At 36.1% G+C, this 20,110-nt stretch overlaps 1 protein-coding gene across 1 annotated transcript in view; it reads left to right on the forward strand.

Annotated features, from left to right (window-relative positions):
• Positions 1-20,110, forward strand: part of SYT10 (synaptotagmin 10) — a 53,722-nt gene that overhangs the window by 15,594 nt on the left and 18,018 nt on the right. Inside the window, exon 3 of the mRNA XM_053556430.1 lies at positions 7,599-8,166. Within this exon, the coding sequence (XP_053412405.1) occupies positions 7,599-8,166 (568 nt within the window). The remainder of the gene's footprint in view (positions 1-7,598; positions 8,167-20,110) is intronic.

A 20,110-nucleotide genomic window follows, 5' to 3' on the forward strand; every position in this document is an offset into this window, starting at 1 on the left:
TTACGTGAGAAGTCATAAAACAGGAAGTCTCACTAGGAAGACAGCAGGTAAGCTACCTTGATCAGAAAATAGCAATGAGTGAAGGAATACTGAAAGATAAAATCAGCTGGAATTAAAATAGGGCGAGACCTTGAAATCATGGCCAAGATGTTCACTGTTTCTCCCGTCAAAAATATCTACAGCAGAAGAGTTTGATGGATAAGAGTTATGTTTCAGGATAATTAATTTGGCAATAGTTTACAGGACAGACTGTAGGGGAAAACATCTATTCTGAGCCTAGCATAGAGGTTCAGGCATAATAAAAATCAGGAAATAGAAATAGCAAGCAACAACAAAAAAGACAGAAACCTAAGAAAAGTTGTAAAGGAAAAATTGAAGATTCCTTGTTAAAAGGGTGGGGGTGGGGCATTAAGTAGCACATCAGTCATTCCACGTCTAGTCCAAACCTTTTAAAACTCTAATGTTCAAGGCTGTTATAATCTTATTATACCAAGCTGCCATTATAGCATTTTGGTTCCATACGCCCCCACTCCACACTCCCATTCATACAGCTCTGTGCTGCTTTCTTAGGTAGAAAATCTGCCATATTCAACTCGGTGTTGCTTTTTGATGCCTAGAAAAAACACTGTAGGAACCTGGGGTACATTTGTTGAAGAATTTTGTAAAAATACATAAAATGGATTTCACAGTTTTCTCTAAGAGATTTTTCAAAAATTAAATTACTCTCACAAGATAGCAAAAATTTAAATTATCAGAACACTGTAAGGAATGGAAAACTAGATGTTACACAAAGGGAGAGCTTAAAAGATGTATAGCTAGGCTCGGCGCCGTTAATACAGTGGTTATGGCTCCAGGCATATACATCGAGATTGGCGGGTTCAGACCCAGCCTGGGCCAGCTAAACAACAATGACAACTACAACAACAACAAAAATAGCTGGGCATTGTGGTGGGTGCCTGTAGTCCCAGCTATTTGGGAGGCTGAGGCAAGAGAACCACTTGAGCCCAGGAGTTTGAGGTTGCTGTGAGCTGTGACACCATGGCACTCTATCCAGGGTGACATACTGAGACTCTGTCTTGGGGGAAAAAAAAAAAAAAAGATGTATAGCTAGCTAGGATGTAAGAAGCAAAGCTTGCCCAGAACAATGGAAACATTTATTTTAAGAAGATCTATCTCCCTGAAATAAAAGTTCATAAATCATGCTTTGCAAGAATTTGAGGTAGTTAAATAATCCCCTTTATGAAAGATACGGATTTAGCATATACACTTTTCTGAAACAGATTGACTCTTTGAACCAAAACTAGAGACAAAATCTTACAGAATGAATTCAAGTTTGAAAAGTTTGCTCTCTAGTACTTTTGAATATTATCTTTTCTACAAGAGCTCTACTTATAAATGGATTGAGCTTTCTTTATAAGGCAAATAGTGCTTGGAAACTTTGATTTTATTAGTCACAGTAATCTCTGAGTAAATTATTTTCATACAAACTCTGATGGGGATTTCCTTAGTCTCATCATCTGTTTCTGATGAAATCCATAAAAGGATAATACTTAGTCTCTGCCATTGAAATGGATGACAAATCTGAAAACAGATTATTTCAATACACTGTTTGCACCCTGCTCAGGGAGATGTGAAGGCACAGAAGGGCCATTGAAGGTGGTAGTGAACTCAGTTGGAGGTCACTACCTAGCTGAGCTCATCAGGCGGTAGGGTCACAATTGTCAGAAACATATTCCAAAGTAAGGGAAGGCCTTAAGAGGCAGACTGAGCATAGAAATTCAGAGCTGGAATACACAATTAAAGTCCAAAGACCTTCCAGGGACATAGTAATACTGAAAAATACGTTCTTAGATTTTTTTGTTTTTTTTGTTTTTTTTTTTTTTTTTTGTAGAGACAGAGTCTCACTGTACCGCCCTCGGGTAGAGTGCCGTGGCGTCACACGGCTCACAGCAACCTCCAACTCTTGGGCTTACGTTCTTAGATTTTTTTATCAGTTGATGGAGAGGCTTTTTTTTTTTTTTAAATATTTAAGGCTTTATTTTGTGCTACTTTTCTTTTAATATAAAACATTACCCTCTCAGAACTTTGTGGATCAAAAACTACAAAAACTTTTTGTTCAACCCGATTACTTCATATGCGTTTTTTCAGTAGATGCTCGATCAAACGCAATTGCTTATCATCTCCTGTTAAGGCAAGCGTTTCAGAATAACTGAATGTTTATTTAATTAATTCTGTATTATCTTCTTTTTTTTTTTTGAAAAGCAAGTAAGTTCATTCATCTTATCTTTTTTTTTATTAAATCATAGCTGTGTACATTAATGCGATCTTAAGCCTCGACTCAGACAGCACTTCTAACTCGCCAGAATCTTCAAACCATGGATTCTATCATTGCTTCTTAATCCCTGATCCCCTGATGCTATTTTTCCTCTTTACTCAGTTTTGACTCCATGGCCAGTCACGAGAGGCGCTCTCCTGCATACATCCCCAGTTCCCATGTTGCTCTCTACTTTTTTGCAGAACAAAACCACAACCCTGGTTCAAATCGACTCACTTTGAGTGAGCCACATTCAGTTATTCTGAAAACGCTGGCCTTAACAAGAGATGATAGGCAACTGCTTTTGACCCAGCATCTACTGAAAGAACACGTATGAAGTAATAAGGTTGAAAAAGAAATTTTCATAGTTTTTGATCCACAAAGTTCTGAGAGGGTACTGTTTTATATTAAAAGAAAAGAAGCACGGAATGAAGGCTTAAAATCCATGGCCTTAGATTTGGTTGGGAGAAAATTGGTAGCAAATATTTGAAAAATCACTGAATAAATACGTTATATTCCTGGGCCATCAAGTAACACCCTCAGTGTTTCAGGGAAAGTGGGTGAAGTTTTTTCTCCTCTGGGAGGGTAGTTAGATGGTCCCCTCCAGGTTGGAAGGATAAGAATGGGATTGGTGACCGTCATGACTTCCACTGTGATTGGTTGGGTATTTGTGTGAAACTACATAGCCACTAATCACTGTCATTCTAAAAGCTGAGAAGAAAAGCAAGAAGAAAAAAAAGATCTGTGTTGTCATGGCGATAGTTTAACATTGTAATAATTAAAGCTTTTCTTAACTGACTAGCTAAACTGTGACTTAGAAAATACACTATTTACCCTATAATTAGGACACCAGCTTACTAGAACAAAAATGTTACTATTCTTTGAATCCCCTTAGAAGGGGCTTTACAGCACAAACAATATTCATAGACATAAAGAAGAAATTATGTATTTGGGAGGAGCACAGAAAAGCAAATAAGAGTGTGAAATTCTAGAATAAATCCATAAAAATTAAGAAACTAAGTTTTAGGGATTTTGCCCACAGAAATCGAAGGCTTGTTGCATAAATGAAAGTGATTTTAATAAGAATATTAGATTAGTCAATAAAATATTCTAAATATCTTAGGAATATTGACTGTAAGAAGTTGATTATACTAGACTCTTTTAATACATTATAACATATACCACCAGTGATTCTTTTTTATTCTTTTTTATTTTCATAAATTCTTTCTAACGTTTCCTGACCCTAATTTAAGCACCTGCTCCTTTATATCTGGGCTAGATTCAGAGTCAAAATACATTTCACATCATGCTCAATATGTACGTTAAAAAGGGAGAGATAAGGGCGGCGCCTGTGGCTCAGTGAGTAGGGTGCTGGCCCCATGTGCCGAGGGTGGCGGGTTCAAACCCAGCCCCGGCCAAACTGCAACAACAAAAAAAAAATAGCCGGGCATTGTGGCGGGCGCCTGTAGTCCCAGCTACTTAGGAGGCTGAGGCAAGAGAATCTCATAAGCCCAAGAGTTAGAGGTTGCTGTGAGCTGTGTGAGGCCACGGCACTCTACCGAGGGAGGTACAGTGAGACTCTGTCTCTACAAAAAAAAAAAAAAAGGGAGAGATATGAAGAAATAGATGACTTCAAGTTGTAAGTTAGTAAAGATGTTTACATATACACTCACTTAGATAAAGAAACTAAAATATTGGATCTTAAATTCAGTATGTTTTAATTAGGAGCTAATCCCTTCACTTAAGATAAAATAGTCCTTAGTATGTTTTTCTACATAGACATAGGTTTTCAATTATACTCAAATTTTAACTTAATCAGTCATGTTTGAATAAACCATGTATGATATAACATAAATTGCTTACAGATTTTACGAGGATTCTTACTGTTCTCAAAATATATATCATTTCTTAGAAAATGTACAATAACTATAAACTTGATAGGAGTTTTGTACACAATGACTGATTGCAATTTTATTTACAAGTCAAACATCCTCATTCCCTTTGAATTCTTGATAACCAATCAAGGAAGTTAAAAATATCTCTAAAAACATAGCTCAAGCTATTTCAACCAAAAGAACATTGGATCTTAGTGGCTTATTTAATTATATTTTATGTAAAGTTTAAGTGGAAAAACTTGTATAAAAACTAATGTAAATGTTTTAATACTTTACATGGCTGCTTAGTAGAATGTTTAATCTTTAAGTCATTTAATCAAACATGATCACCATGAATATGACGGTATGACATGGTGATAAAGTGTGTGGCCTCTAGACTCAGACTCCCTCGAATTTCAATTTTTGCATCTTGCCTGGCTGTGTGATTTGAATAAGTTACTCACCTCTTTGTGCCTCTGTGTCCTCGTTTGTAACACAGAGAACATAATAATAAGTACCTCCTATGGTTACATAAGGCTTGAATAAGTCAATGAAGAATTTACACCTGTCCCCGTCACATTTTAAGCACCTCTTGTATTAGCTAATACTGGCAAACTTAGAAGTGCAATGGCACACTGATTTTTTATTGTAAAAATGTTACAGTGTAAATTTGTTTACTTTTTCCCTGTCTTTTATTATTTTTTTATTTCATTCCAAATCATGATGCAAGTTATTTTTTCCCATTTCATTTTAATAGTCTTTCACACCAATCTGATACAGGTGTATCACTTTTCCTTAAACCTTTTCTTTTCACCTGTATAATTTTTTTTTTTTTTTGCCCTACTCCTTGAGCCACAGGTGCCGCCCTTACACTGCAAGCCTCTCATGCCAATGGTGAGGCTAAGCAGAGTGCTGAGAAAAAGACCTTTAAAAAAGACCTGCAGTGTATTTTCACCTGTGGCACTGTTCCACCACTTTGCCAGGCCTAATTTTATCTTAATTTGCAATATATGTACTGGACTCTAGTTTCTTTTAAGTTTTTTTGAAGAAGTCCGTGAATAATACAGCAGTAAAAGGGAGAGTTGGTGATACTCTCACTTCTCATTTTGGCCCGTCTTCTTTATCCGTATAAAAGGGGACAAATAGAGAGGCTGAATTAATTTCAGTGCAGTCCTAGACATTTTTATGATGGTGTTTGAATTATTGTTCAATATTTCAGTTCAGTTAGAGGAAAGAAGATAATTAAATATAAGAGAATGAACTTAACAGCACCTTAGATTATAATTCTGATTTTAATAAATTCAATTTTGTTAATATACTAATAATACTGTGTCATGAATATTCACACCCATAAAATTACCAAAGAACCATAGAATGAAAGAGAATTGCCAAAATTTAGGGTTAGAAAACACGTAATGCTTTCTGCCTTGGTAGACTTGAGGCAGAAATCTCACTTTAGGCTGAAATCTTTTTCTTCAGTATCTAAACTTTGTTTTACATTTCTAGTTTGAGGAAGTTGACTATTTCACCTTATTGGTTAGATCCTAGATATTTTTGAACATTCTCTTGTATTAAGCTAACGTCTGCCTCGTGTAACTTCTACAGATTCTTATTGTGTCATGACTGTCCTGCAGGTATTAGAAGACAACTACCTTAATCCATCTTTGCCCTTTGACCCTGCTCCTTTTCCTTTCTTAGTTCAACATCCTCAGCTCCGATAACTACTTCCCAGATGATATTGTGTCTAGGGCAGCAGTTCTCAACCTGTGGGTCGCAACCCACAGGAACTGTATTAAAGGGACGCAGCATTAGGAAGGTCAAGAACCACTGGTCTAGGGGGATGTCACTGCTAAATGATCACTAATTTTTTTATTCTTCTTTAATGATCCATCTTAAATAAATAAACTGTTATTTAAGCAGTGTTCTCCATATTACTTAGTGCTATCACAGGTGTAGATAGACAGCAACGTGAATGAGGATTTTGAAGTGAGTGTCCTGACAGTAAGTGTAAGAGAGAGCTGGAAGAAGGAAGCCAGCTGAAGGCACCTACAGAAGGCAAAGTAGACAGTGATAGGGGTCTGAACAGGGTAGCAATGGAAATGGAGCAAAGAGGATAATTACATCCTCCAAAGGAAATAACAGCAGGATATAGAAAACTGAATAATTCCTATGGATAAAGGAAAAGTGATTCAAACCATACTGTGTGTTTCCAAGCATGAGTGACTAGTAAAAATGTGAGTGCTATTGTCAGAGATTGTGAGAGAGAGAACTGGTTTAAGAAAAAAAGGGTGGGGAGAAAGTGGTGAATTTGCTTAAATTGGGGATGAAATTAAGACACCAGTTTAGAAATCTTCCTTGGAGATTTGGAGTCATGGAACTAGATGTTTACGTGGCTGGGACTTATGGGGGGAACCACACTAGGTTTAAGGAAAGAATAGTAGTTCAAGAACAGATGATTAGTTTGATGGGCAGACTAAGGAGAGACAGAGCAAAAGCCCTGGGATGAGGCCTTGAGAAGACAAGTATGTTGTTATAGCTCCTGCCAGAAAACATGGAGGAGGTTTGAGAGACACAGATCTCAGTACAAGCCACATTAAGAAGATGGGTAAGGTTATATCTTTAATATTCTGGAAATGTTGATTAGATGAATAATAAGAGTGACTATATAGAAAATTCAGTTGGAAATTTAAAAACTCTTTTATGTTGGTCCCAAATTCTAAAATTCTATACTCTTTTATCCTTAGAGTTTTTGAAGCCCACTTCCTGTTGAAAGGGGGAACATGTACTCATTTTGGCAGTCACAACTGTTTATTCTTTTTAAAAGTAAATATTGATTTAGTTATCTTACAAATAACTTACAAATAACAAATTAGCTATATTACAAATAATTAACACATTATAAGAATATGTGTACGTGTAATTTTTATCTTAATACTGTAGTCACTAAAACATGAAATTTATGAGATCCAAATAGCTCATGAAAAGATGAAAAAAATGCCAGCCATTATGATTTTCTCTGTAATGCTTACATCTAGATATACTCAGATGATTGATAGCATTTATAATTTTTTGTAGAATATTGAACTTTGTTGATAATCATGTTTCTCTGTAAGTTTCTTTAATGGTGTGCTCATCATGGCAAGTACAAAGTTCCAGAAGCTCATAAAAATGAATATTTGTGTTTCAGGTGTTTCTAGAATTTTAAGAGACTTTTCTTTGACTATCACATTTCTTTTTTTAAAAAAGAAGCTCTTTCATTGTATGTGTGTGTATCTAAATATATCCACATAGATACAGATATAGATATAGATATCTTTTTATGATCCTGAGGGTAGAAGGGGGTTTAATGCCTCTGCATAGCATTGTCATCAAAATGATCTGCCAAAATGATTTTGTGTGTATGTGTGCAGCCACAATTCCTTCCGGAGACACCTGCCAAGGCAAATGCAGGTTTCCAGCGTTGACTTTAGCATGGGCACAGAACCTGTTTTACAAAGAGGAGAAACCACCACCAGCATTGGGAGGATAAAACCAGAGCTCTACAAACAGAAATCCGTGGACTCCGAGGGCAACAGACAAGAAGACGTCAAAACCTGTGGGAAACTTAACTTCACCCTCCAGTATGATTATGAAAATGAACTTCTCGTTGTTAAAATCATCAAAGCCTTAGATCTCCCTGCTAAAGACTTCACAGGAACTTCTGATCCTTATGTGAAGATGTACCTTCTTCCAGACAGGAAGAAGAAATTTCAGACCCGTGTGCACAGAAAGACTTTAAATCCTCTATTTGATGAAATTTTTCAATTTCCTGTAGCGTATGACCAACTAAGCAATCGAAAGCTACATTTCAGTGTGTATGATTTTGACAGATTTTCTAGACATGACATGATTGGGGAAGTGATTCTTGATAATTTGTTTGAAGTCTCTGATCTCTCCAGGGAAGCCACAGTATGGAAAGATATCCACTGTGCTACCACAGTAAGTACTAATTCCACCAGTATATTGTTTTTTACTTGAGCTATGGTGATATATAAGACTAATTATTATCTAGATTATTGGGATAAATTTTACAGTAATGGAATTTATGTCCTATGATCTTGCAAAGGTAGGATTTGATTACATGATAATTATGAGTTGGAGGCCTAACACTATGGAGAGAATTTTAGTAATAATGTAAATAAAAACTAGCTCTTGTAAGTTACCAAAAATAGTAGGCCTTGTAAAATATTTATCAATAACTTACGTCCAGGACCCAGTTTCCTCATAGTTAATATTGACTGTTGTTATTGAAGATAATTTTGCTTCCTAGATCAAACTTAAAATGCACTTTGATGCTAGTTGGAAAAGTCCTTGGTTTGGTCTGTAATAGACCATTACCTTCGAAGCTTTCACGAAATAGACACAATTACGGTGTATGAAATGCTGGATGACAGAAGGGATTGTTTACATTGGAACATTTCCTTCTCATTACAAAATGCTTGTTTCTCATTATAAATGCCATCAACTTTAGTACTAAAAATTAAAAAAACAGAATACAAACATACAGCATAAAATTAATCTACAATGGTATTAATTATGTGTAACATTTTGACATACCATTTTCCAATTTCTTGCTATGCATGTTTTTTAATTATTAAGATCATACTAAGTTTAAAATTTTTCACACTGACTTTTTTTAAGACTGTATTTGCTTTAGTGCACGAAGTTTAGATATATGACCCATTTTCTTATTTTAGGCATTTAAGTTAGCCACAAACTTTGTCACAATAAAAATTGTTGTGGTCTTCATTTCCAAAATTTGTTTTTCCTAATTTAAGATTATTTGTCCAAGATAGAATGATAGTAGTGGAATTAAAAACTGATCTCTTAATTTATTTTGCTACACTGCTTTGGCTTCCTAGGTTTTAAATGAGGAATTTAATTTTTTTACCATCCGGTGCCCTTTATGTAGTTTCATCTTTTGCTTGACTTTTAACAAAACTTCTAAGCTCAAAATGTTGAAGGTTTGAATAGATACAAGGGATTATTTAAAAAATAAGAAAACTATTTTTTTTTTATTAAATCATAGCTGTGTGCATTAATGTGATCATGGGGCACCATACCCTGGTTTCATAGACTGTTTGACACATTTTCATCACCCTGGTTAACACAGCCTTCCTGGCATTTTCTTAGTTATTGTGCTTAGACATTTACATTCCACATTTACTATGTTTCACATATATAGCACCTTTCATATTTTTTGTTATCGATGTTTTAATTGCTATCAGTATTTGGGATGATTATATTTTCATTATAAATTATGTGGATTGTATTGTGTCATCACATTTTCTTTTTTTTAATTGCAGTTTGGCCGGGGCTAGGTTCAAACCCACCACCCTCAGTGCCCTACTCACTGAGCCACAGGCACTGCCCCATCATCATCACATTTTCAGTTGTTGAATTTTTCATTCATGGTCTCCATGGTGATATCTATTAGGGAACAAAGAAGGAATTATGAGGCTGTATCATATTTCAGAGGCGCTTTAGGCATCTTTTGATTTCACATGATTTTTCCTACATTGCGAATATTTCTACAGGGAAATATGGCAAGCAGTGATATTTAATGTTTTTTAAAATATGATGCCTTCCAGAATTCTACAAATATCAATATTAATTAATTGTTAGGTTATTACTCTTGATTCCTAAATCTTACTACTTTTTTTCTTCATTCAGCAAGTACTTACTGAGTATATTCTTTGCACTTGGCATGCTCAAGTACCAGGCTTGCGGCAAACATATTACTATGAAAAATTGTTTTGAAGCATGTTCTGTTCATATATTTAGGCTCAGAGATGAATAATGTGAAAATAGTCTAAAAGTTAGTATAATTTTCTAGGAGATTGGCAGTGAATTGTTTGCTACATAGTTAAGTGTTGGTATTCCAAAATGGCCCTTCAGCAAAGAGTAGGAACTCCTTGTGGAAACTTCAGCTTTTGACTGCTAATAATATATACTTACTTTTTGGTAAATATTAATAAATCACTCAAATTTACTTTCAACTCTCCCATATACCTGGTGTATTAATTTATTATATTTGTTGTAAAAATTACCACAAATTTAGTGTTTTGACACAGACATTTTATAGTTCAGTTAGAAGTCCACTGTGGATCTTACTTACTAAACTGAATCAAAAATGAAGGCATCAGTAGAGCTGCCTGCCTTTCTAGAAGTTCTGGAGAAGGTCCATCTTCTAGTCTTTTCCAATTCTAGAGGTGATAGGCATTCGTTGGCTTAGATTGAACCTGAGTGGGTAATCTAGGAAAATCTCCCCATCTCAATCTCCAAAATCTTAATCTTGTCTGCAGAGTTCCTTTTGCCCATAAGTAACATATTCACAGATTCCAAGAAAGTGGATATGGCCATCTTTTGGGATACCTTTATTCTGCCTGCTGCATGTGTAGATATTTTCACCTCAGAATATAAAAAGAAATAGGGTGAAAACAAGATGTATCATTAAATTATCCGGAAGAAAAAGTACCCAATGTACTCACTCTTATTATGAAACTAATGTAGGACCTTCACATGAAAGCTATAACCCAGTTACAACCTAAGGATAGGGAGAAGGGGGAAAGGGAGGGGAAGGAGCGGGAAGGTGGGTGGAGGGAGGGGGGAGGGAGGAGGGAGGGGGAAGGAGAGGGGGATTAATGGGATTACACCTGCGGTGCATCTTACAAGGGTATATGTGAATCTTAGTAAATGTGGAATGTAAAGGTCTTAGCAAAATAACTAAGACAATGCCAGGAAAGCTATGTTAACTAGTGTGATGAAAATGTGTCAAACGGTCTATGAACCAAGTGTATGGTGCCCCATGATCATACTAATGTACACAGCTATGATTTAGTAAAAAAATAAGTAAAAAAAAATTATTCTAATAAGAGGACATTTTCCTTTAACTGGAACATTGAACTTCACACTATTCAAGATGTTGCTTATGGATTTTTTGTTGTTGTTTGGAACATAGTAATAAAACCTAAATTTCTACACTATTTGGCCAAAGTTAATATCATGGTTAGGGTAATATTTAGTTAAAATTTCTGTTCTCAGTAAGCCATTTTATATTGTCTTAGTAGTAAAAATGAAAAAAAAATGATGTGGGTGGAAATTTTCTTAAGAAACTTATTTTTCCTCTTATGCACCTGTAATTTTAAATAATTTAAACAGAAACTATAGAGTTTTCCAGAAAGAGTTGGAAAAGAAACAAATGAAAGGAAATTCATTATAATATAGGCTTTCATTCATCTATGTCATGTAGAAACATACAAAGGTGATCCAACTATTCAGACACAGATACTTATTTTTCCTCTTATGCACCTGTAATTTTAAATAATTTAAACAGAAACTATAGAGTTTTCCAGAAAGAGTTGGAAAAGAAACAAATGAAAGGAAATTCATTATAATATAGGCTTTCATTCATCTATGTCATGTAGAAACATACAAAGGTGATCCAACTATTCAGACACAGATGTAAAAGAGTTTATGTAAAAACAATCATTTAAATATTTGAATTAAAAGACTAGCTTTCATTAGATTAGGAGAGAGTCATAGTCCATGGTGTGTATATAAAAAACATTAGAGACAGAAATGACAAATATTACTATAAATCTTATAATTTTTAATTATAAGAATTTGTCTGATTAAGGTTTTTATTTGAAGTAATCATTTATGAGATTTTAAAGAGCCTTTATATGACTGCAGATCTCCATGTAGCTTAATTTAGTACCTAAAATACTGGAAAAAAACAGCATTTTGCTATTCATTTAAAAAGAAATAGTTTGTATAACTTTAATTTTTAATGACTTTTTAGTATTAGTAATTCCTGCTTTATTACTCTAGCAATGAAAATGCCATGATGTTCTTTCTCCTTCAAACTGATTAATATCTTAAAATTATTGAAAATAGGACTTTAAGAAAATCAAAGTAGCTGCTTTTTGTGATTGTTGCCTCAAACTGTTCTCAGAGTCTGATTCTTAAAAAACTTTATCATCGAGTCTCTGTCACGCTTTTTTCCATATGTACAAAGACTTATCTAAGACCTCGTCCAAAAAACCTCCCCAGGACAGTTCACTGCATAAAATTGGTATTTTTTTCTACAGCATTTGATTCAAATAACTTCAGTTTGATTACGTAACTCTTTACTGAGCACTTGCTATGTACAAAGTTTATATTTGGTTCTAAACCGTAGAGACCAGTAAAATACACATTTTAGTCAAGAACTTTAGTCTAAGAGAGGAGACAAGTAACAAAGAAATAAAGTATCTGCCAGAGTATAAATTGCTATACAGAAGAAGCTCCATAGCTGACCACCTCCCTACGCTGCTCACCTCCTTAAGTTGACCTAATTTTCACAGACTGGACATGCACGTATCAGCATACTAGACCTAATTCCTCATGTTGACCACCTCATCACCACCAGTTCATTACAGTATGTTGACCAGTTTGTTACAGCCCCTTAGGTTGTTGACTTATGGAGGTTCTACTGTATAATCTTTCCCTGATAACCTCCACAAATGTCACACACACACATTTTTTTTTGGTACAGATTACATCCCATATGGAAATAGTATTTGAGATCCCCTTTGGGTGATGATAGAATTCTGAAAAGACAAGTTGGGTGTTCCTTGAACACAGCATGAGAAAGAGAAAATAAATGAAGACTGTAGCATGTTTTCTGGGCGGCGGGGGGAGCGGGGGAGGAGAATATGAATATGGAATGAAGAAGAGAAAAAACCTCAAACCAGAATGTTATGCTTAAACTACAATCAGGAGAACCTTTAATGCAATGGAGGTTTACATTTATTTTGTGTTTTATCACAATATTGAAATTACTGGAGCTGTCATCTCATATGGCAACTTGATGGATATAGCAGATAGGAGTGGGGAAAGACAGTGAGATGGAGAGACCACGCTGGAGTCCAGCACAGCGCAGAGGAGATGAAAGAAAGCCTGATTGAGGCTGGTGGCGATAAGAATGGAAGAAAGCTAGTGTGTGCCAGGAACTATTACATCAGCTCAGATCACCAGGCATTACATTCTCATAAGGCACATGCAACCTAGGTCCCTCGTAAGCAGCAGTTTATAGTAGGGTCTGCATTCTGCTGAGAATCTCATGCCACCACTTATCCGACAGGAGGCAGAGCTCAGGCAGTGATTAGAGTGATGGGGAGCGGCTATAAAATACAGCTGAAGCTATGCTCCTGCGATGGGGCCCAGTTCCTAGCAGGCCACAGACCAGTATTGGTCCAGGGGTTGGGGATCAGAGCTGTATGCTAATGGCAGCATTGTCTGTTGCCCTTATTTAAACATTCGTAAATATTCACCTTATATCTGCCACTTGCCTCTGATTTCTTGGAAGGCAGGAATCATCTTGCATCTTTCACAGCATATGTGAGTGCTTAGTACCTGTTGAATAAATAACTAAGCAAATTTTTATATAAGGTCAAGGGTAGAATTATGAAAGTACAAATCTACCACTATCAGACAAAAAAAAAATACGATGATATACCCTCATGGTTACAAATCAATACATATATACTTAGTTATATTTTGTTAACATTAGCTACTTCCTGTAGGCAAAATTTTTTAAAATATTCAAGGTATGGCAACTATTCACGTGCTAACTAAACCAGGAATATTTGAAAGTATCAACAAAAATCGTATCAAGTTGAATTAAGATTCACAGATTTTACATTCATGATTTCATGATAAATAAATTATATATATAAGAAGGATTCATAGGGCAGTGCCTGTGGCTCAAAGGAGTAGGGCGCTGGCCCCATATACTGGAGGTGGCGGGTTCAAACCCAGCACCAGCCAAAAACCACAAAAAAAAAAAAAAAGATTCATATTTTATTAAGAATTAGCAATTTTTCTCTTTGAAATTAGAGATTGAATGATAAAGGAAACAATAAAGGTGAGTCTTTATTCTGTGCAAAATATTAGTTTTCACTTTAGGGATCAGCTTCCAATGTGTCACAAATATGGCAAGCCAGCCACCTCCGGCACTAACGCAGAAACATCTTCAATGTAGGGAAAAATCAAATGGAAAACTATTGTGTGCCCTTTGCTGCTCTTTTAGAAATGACATACTCATACTCAGTTCAATATACAAAAACGTCTAAAGACACATAACTTAATAATCACAGTTTTTTATTGGCAAAAGTGGTAGAAGCTGGACGAGTGAATAGAGAAAGGGAATGACTTGGAGCATATTGCTTTATGTATATTTCATTTTAAAAGCATTGCTTATAATTGCATTTGAATATTTAGTTAACTTCTTTCAAAAAGGCAATCACTGTAAAGACTGATACATTTTAAATGCTTTTGTATGGTTTCCCCATATATAAAGAAGCCATGGAAAGAAGAGGTAGATGAGGAAAATATTTCCTTTTCTTGAACAGAACCAACTTCATTTTGTATATTTATTTATTCACTTATCTATTCAGTGAACATTTTTCGGCACTAACTAAACTCACTAACTTAAATTCTCACAAGTCAGGAGGCTGGGCGCATATACCACACTGACCTGGTTTCCAGCTATCAAATGTTTGAATCTATTATCTTCTAACCAAGCAACTGTCAGGTATTGTTGAGAGAGTAGGCCTTGACATGAAAAATACAAAGAAACTGTTCTGTTTATTGTACCAGCCAGTCGAGGACTGAACATTCCTGCTGAGCTTACGTTTTGAAGCCACTTATTTTGTTACGTTATTAAAAATTTCACGGTGTTTTAAAAATTTTTATATTTGCTTTCTAATTTCTAGAGATATATTTTTAATTCTATACCCAATTGTCCTGGATCAATTATAGGATCACAATTATACATAATATTATATACTTTTCCCCTTAGCTATCAATGAATGCTCTTCTAAAATTTAACTGTGGAATGATACGTCAGCTAATAACACTTTAAAGAATGGCAAGATTCTAGTCTCATTATAAAGAAAAAAGTGTGATGGAAGGCAGGGGGGTAAGGAATGGACTTTTCTGGTCAGGGATTCCCTGTATCCCTGGGTGTCCCAGGGTGTAGCAGATTATCTTGTAGCCACAGGCCTCCAGATGAGCCCATATCTGCTCCTCTCTGAATATCCCAGTTTTCTTTTTCATTTCTTAAGTAAACCTGGCCCCAGAATGTCACAGATTACATATCTGCTAATAGGCCACCCGTAATTAATTATTGATTAACTCAAATGATGCAAGTAAATTCCATGAACCTATAATTTAACATTGTTGCCTCACATTTTAGATAAACGTAGAATCATTGGGAAAGCACAGTCTGATCTTTTGATTCGTTCAAAAATAGGTAGCCCAAGTGGCCACTTAAAGAATAGCTACCAACCATACCTTAGTCATAATATTTGGGCTTGTTTAAAAAGCAAAATGATGGTGGTTTTCTGCCTAAATTTATTGCATCTCTATAATTTCCAACTTAAACTCCTACACTATTCTACTTATAAAGATCATAATTGCCATCAAGCTTCCCGGCCATCCTTGGGACTATTTCCTCCTCCGTAGCTATAGTTAAAGGCAGGATAGCCTAATCAGTAAAGCACTTAGGCTCTTGAACAGTGTCACTTACCTGTATACAGGCAAATTACCAAATCTTTCTAAGTCTTAATTATATTACCTGTAAAAGGGGTTTTATAAGAAGGGAAACCATAATTTGCTATGAGGACTAAAGATAAGTCATTAGCACAAAGTAAGGCATCATCTGTTCACTTTTCATGTTCGTAACTAATGATTAAACTGGTTAAATGCTAGGGAGAAATAAAACAACTTTAACTAAACATCTTTAGACCCATACGAAATTCCTAAAGCTTGCAACGGACCCAAGTATGTTAGAATCTCATGAGGCCAAAAAGCTTTCCTTTATTTCCTACAACTTGAAGCATTAAAATATACCAAGACACAATGAGATGATTAAATTACACCTCAACTGTGGATTTTTTACTAATTAACTCTAAGAGAAAAATTGCCTAGAAATTTTTTAAAACAACATTGACTCCAGTGTAAAAAGCTCAGTAGACGCTAGCTGCCAACAGTGGTATCATCTGGTTATATTTTGTCGTTAGGCTTTTATTTTTATTTTTATTTTTATTTTTGTTTTTTTATTAAATCAGAGCTGTGTACATTAATGCAATCATGGGGCATCATACACTGGTTTTATAGACCGTTTGACACATTTTCATCACACTGGTTAACATAGCCTTCCTGGCATTTTCTTAGTTATTGTGTTAAGACATTTATATTCTACATTTACTAAGTTTCACATGTACCCTTGTAAGATGCACCGCAGGTGTAATCCCACCAATCACCCTCCCTCCACCCATCCTCCCCGCTCCCCTTCCTCTCCCCCTTCCCCCTATTCCTAGGTTATAACTGGGTTATAGCTTTCATATGGAAGCCATAAATTAGTTTCATAGTAGGGCTGAGTACATTGGATACTTTTTCTTCCATTCTTGAGACACTTTACTAAGAAGAATATGTTCCAGCTCCATCTATGTAAACATGAAAGAGGTAAAGTCTCCATCTTTCTTTAAGGCTGCGTAATATTCCATGGTGTACCTGTTGTTAGGCTTTTAGATGTTGTTGTTGTTGATAACATATTAAATATGTTAAACCAAATATATTAAATAAAAGTCAAGACCTTGGTGCTAAGAGTGATTATATCCTATCATTATGGTAAGGGATAATTTAAGTAGTACATTTTTCTATTCAGTTTGGAAAATTCTGACTCAGAGATCATTGAACTCCTTTTTGTCACTGTGTGCTCTGATTCAGGGAATAGACACAACGGTTTCTTTTTCTGACATGTGCTCTTACCATGCTGTCCGTCCTGCTCCGTATCTCCTACCTGGAGATGATCTCCCAATTACCTTCTCCACACTCACAAGGATTTTGGCATTTGATTCAGCTTCACTCATCTCCCATTTCAGGTACTGCCTTCTGAGCACCTGACCTATTCTGCTGCCTCTCTTCCCATGCCCTTCTGGTTTCCCACTATGCCTATTCTGGAGGATCTGGCACATTTCTTTCTTTACTCATTTTCATCACTCTTCTATATGATTTCTCAGCATTAGTTTCATCTCACTCAAAGCAACAGATTTTGCATGCCTGCCAGCCTTCTCACTGAAATGCATGCTCTCTCTTTCTGCCTGCGGAAGCCTCCGTCATCCTTTTTATCCACGAACACTCAGACTCTCTTTCTTGGGGCAAGCCTCACTTGGCTTTCTTCCCTTCCCACTGGGCACTGCCTCCTCTGTTGCCTCACCCTCTTGCATCTTATGAAACCTCGGGAGCTGAAGATGCTGGATATCTGCAATCTGTTCCTAATGTTCTCTCTCCATGATTCTCTACCCTGTTTGGTTCCTTAAAAAGCCAGTTTGCTTGGTGCTCAGGCTCTCTGCCTTCTCAGGCAAGAGTCTCTGCCTTCCAGAAAGATATGTCAGGGGCGGAGAATGAGTTTGGTGCATTCATTTTCTTTCCAGGGTTCTCTTCCCCTGTGAGAACACCTCAGGCTGGCCATGCCCTTTACCTGAAGGCATAGAAGCCCTCATGGCAGCCTTTTCGTCTTACCACTTTTCCTCTGAATCCAGGTAACTGTTCCTTTTTCTTCCGTAAGTCCTAGTGGTCACTAAGCCTCTGCTGTTACCAGCTCCAGGTTACAGCATTAGCTCTTGTGGCTTCCCACTTCTGGCTGGCTCACATCTGTGAATAGTCCCTTCAGGAAACCCTCTGGAATTACTCTAATTTGTGTGTGCCATCTGTTTCCTGCTGGAGCCCTAAAGAAACAAAATGATTCCTAATTACAAACAGGTTAATTTTCTCTAACCTTTGTGGACCATGCTGTGTGTTTATTACTTGAGAAGAAATCAAATTAGTCCTTTCAAGGCTGGATGGTAAGGAAAGTCCTTCAACCACAGAAAGTGAGAAAGAGCCCTGCCCGTTCTGAACACTGTCTGCGCTTTGCTACACATGGAACTTCAAAGGATCTCTTTCAATGTGGAATTCCGCATTACATTGCAATAGAAAACATCATTATGGAGGACAGGTCTGAAAATATTCTGAAGAACTGGTTTCGTTATGGCAAATTTCTTCAACATATAAATGTCATTAAAGTATTTAATTTCTCCATCATAAATGAAACTCAGTTTAGCTGGATACAGGATCTGGGGTTGAAAGTGATTTTGTTTTAGGAGATTAAAAGTCTATGTCCACCTCTTCTAGCTTGAAAAGTTTCAGCAGAGAGATCTGCACTCATTCTAATGTTCTCCCCTTTGTAGGTAATGGATTTCTTACATCTGGCTGCTTTCAGAATTTTCTCCTTCATATTAACTTTAGTGAAGTTAATTATGATATGCCTGGAGGATGTCTTATTCGGATTGAGTAGTGCTGGGGTTCTGAAACTGTCTGCTATCTGAATTTCAGAATCTCTTGGCATGTCTGAAAAATTCTCTCTCATAATTTCATGGAGAGGGGTCTCTGTGCCTTGCAAGGCCACTTCATCACTTTCAGGGATTCCAAAGAGGCGGATATTAGCCTTCTTCTAATTATCCCAGAGCTCTCTGAGAGAATGATCCGTTTTTGCTCTCCATTTCTCTTCCTCTTTGAGAGTTTGGGAGCGTTCAAAAGCTTTGTATTCAGTGTCAGAAATCCTTTCTTCTGCTTGCTCCACTCTGTTACTGAGGGATTCTACTGTACTTTTCAGATCTTTGAGGGCTGCAAATTCTTGCTTCAGTGCATCAAAATCTTTGGTGGTTTTGTCTTTAAATTCGTTAAATTCTTGAGACAACTTTTGAATTTCTTCTCAAATTTCTAATTCCAACTTTTGAATTGCTCCTTGAATTTCTAATTCCAAATTTTCCTCCATTCTATTAATCTTGTTTGCAATCCAAATTCTGAATTCGATTTCTGACATCTCAGCCAGCTGTTTATGAATGGGATCTTCAGTTACATCTGCAATATCTTTCCTTGGGGGGTGGAGGGGGTTGATCTATTCTGGTTATTCATGTTACCTGAGTTTTTGGATGTGGAGAATAGGGAGCACCTGCACTCTGGTGGCAATACAAATTAATACATTCCTTTTGGAAAGATGTTTGGATAACACTTAGAGATCTAAAAATAGATCTGCCATTCAAGCCTATAATTCCTCTACTAGGTATATACCCCGAAAACCAAAAATCACATTATAACAAAGATATTTGTACCAGAATGTTTATTGCAGCCCAATTCATAATTGCTAAATCATGGAAAAAGCCCAAGTGCCCATTGATCCATGAATGGATTAATAAATAGTGGTATATGTACACTATGGAATATTACGCAGCCTTAAAGAAAGATGGAGACTTTACCTCTTTCATGTTTACATGGATGGAGCTGGAACATATTCTTCTTAGTAAAGTATCTCAAGAATGGAAGAAAAAGTATCCAATGTACTCAGCCCTACTATGAAACTAATTTATGGCTTCCATATGAAAGCTATAACCCAGTTATAACCTAAGAGTATAGGGAAGGGGGAAAGGGAGGGGAGGGAGGGGGGAGGATGGGCAGAAGGAGGGTGATTGGTGGGATTACACCTGCGGTGCATCTTATAAGGGTACATGTGAAACTTAGTAAATGTAGAATATGAATGTCTTAACACAATAACTGAGAAAATGCCAGGAAGGCTATATTAACCAGTGTGATGAAAATGTGTCAAACAGTCTATAAAACCAGTGTATGATGCCCCATGATCGCATTAATGTACACAACTATGATTTAATAATTAAAAAAAAAAAGTCCAAAGTTTTGCCTCTTAAAATCAAGATTTCAGATGGGGACAATACATCATTTATTTAGAATAGTCTGGAAAATTAACTCTCTATTTATGTTCATTTTATAGATTCCA

This window comes from Nycticebus coucang, chromosome 12, assembly GCF_027406575.1.
Source record: "Nycticebus coucang isolate mNycCou1 chromosome 12, mNycCou1.pri, whole genome shotgun sequence".
NCBI lineage: Eukaryota > Metazoa > Chordata > Mammalia > Primates > Lorisidae > Nycticebus > Nycticebus coucang.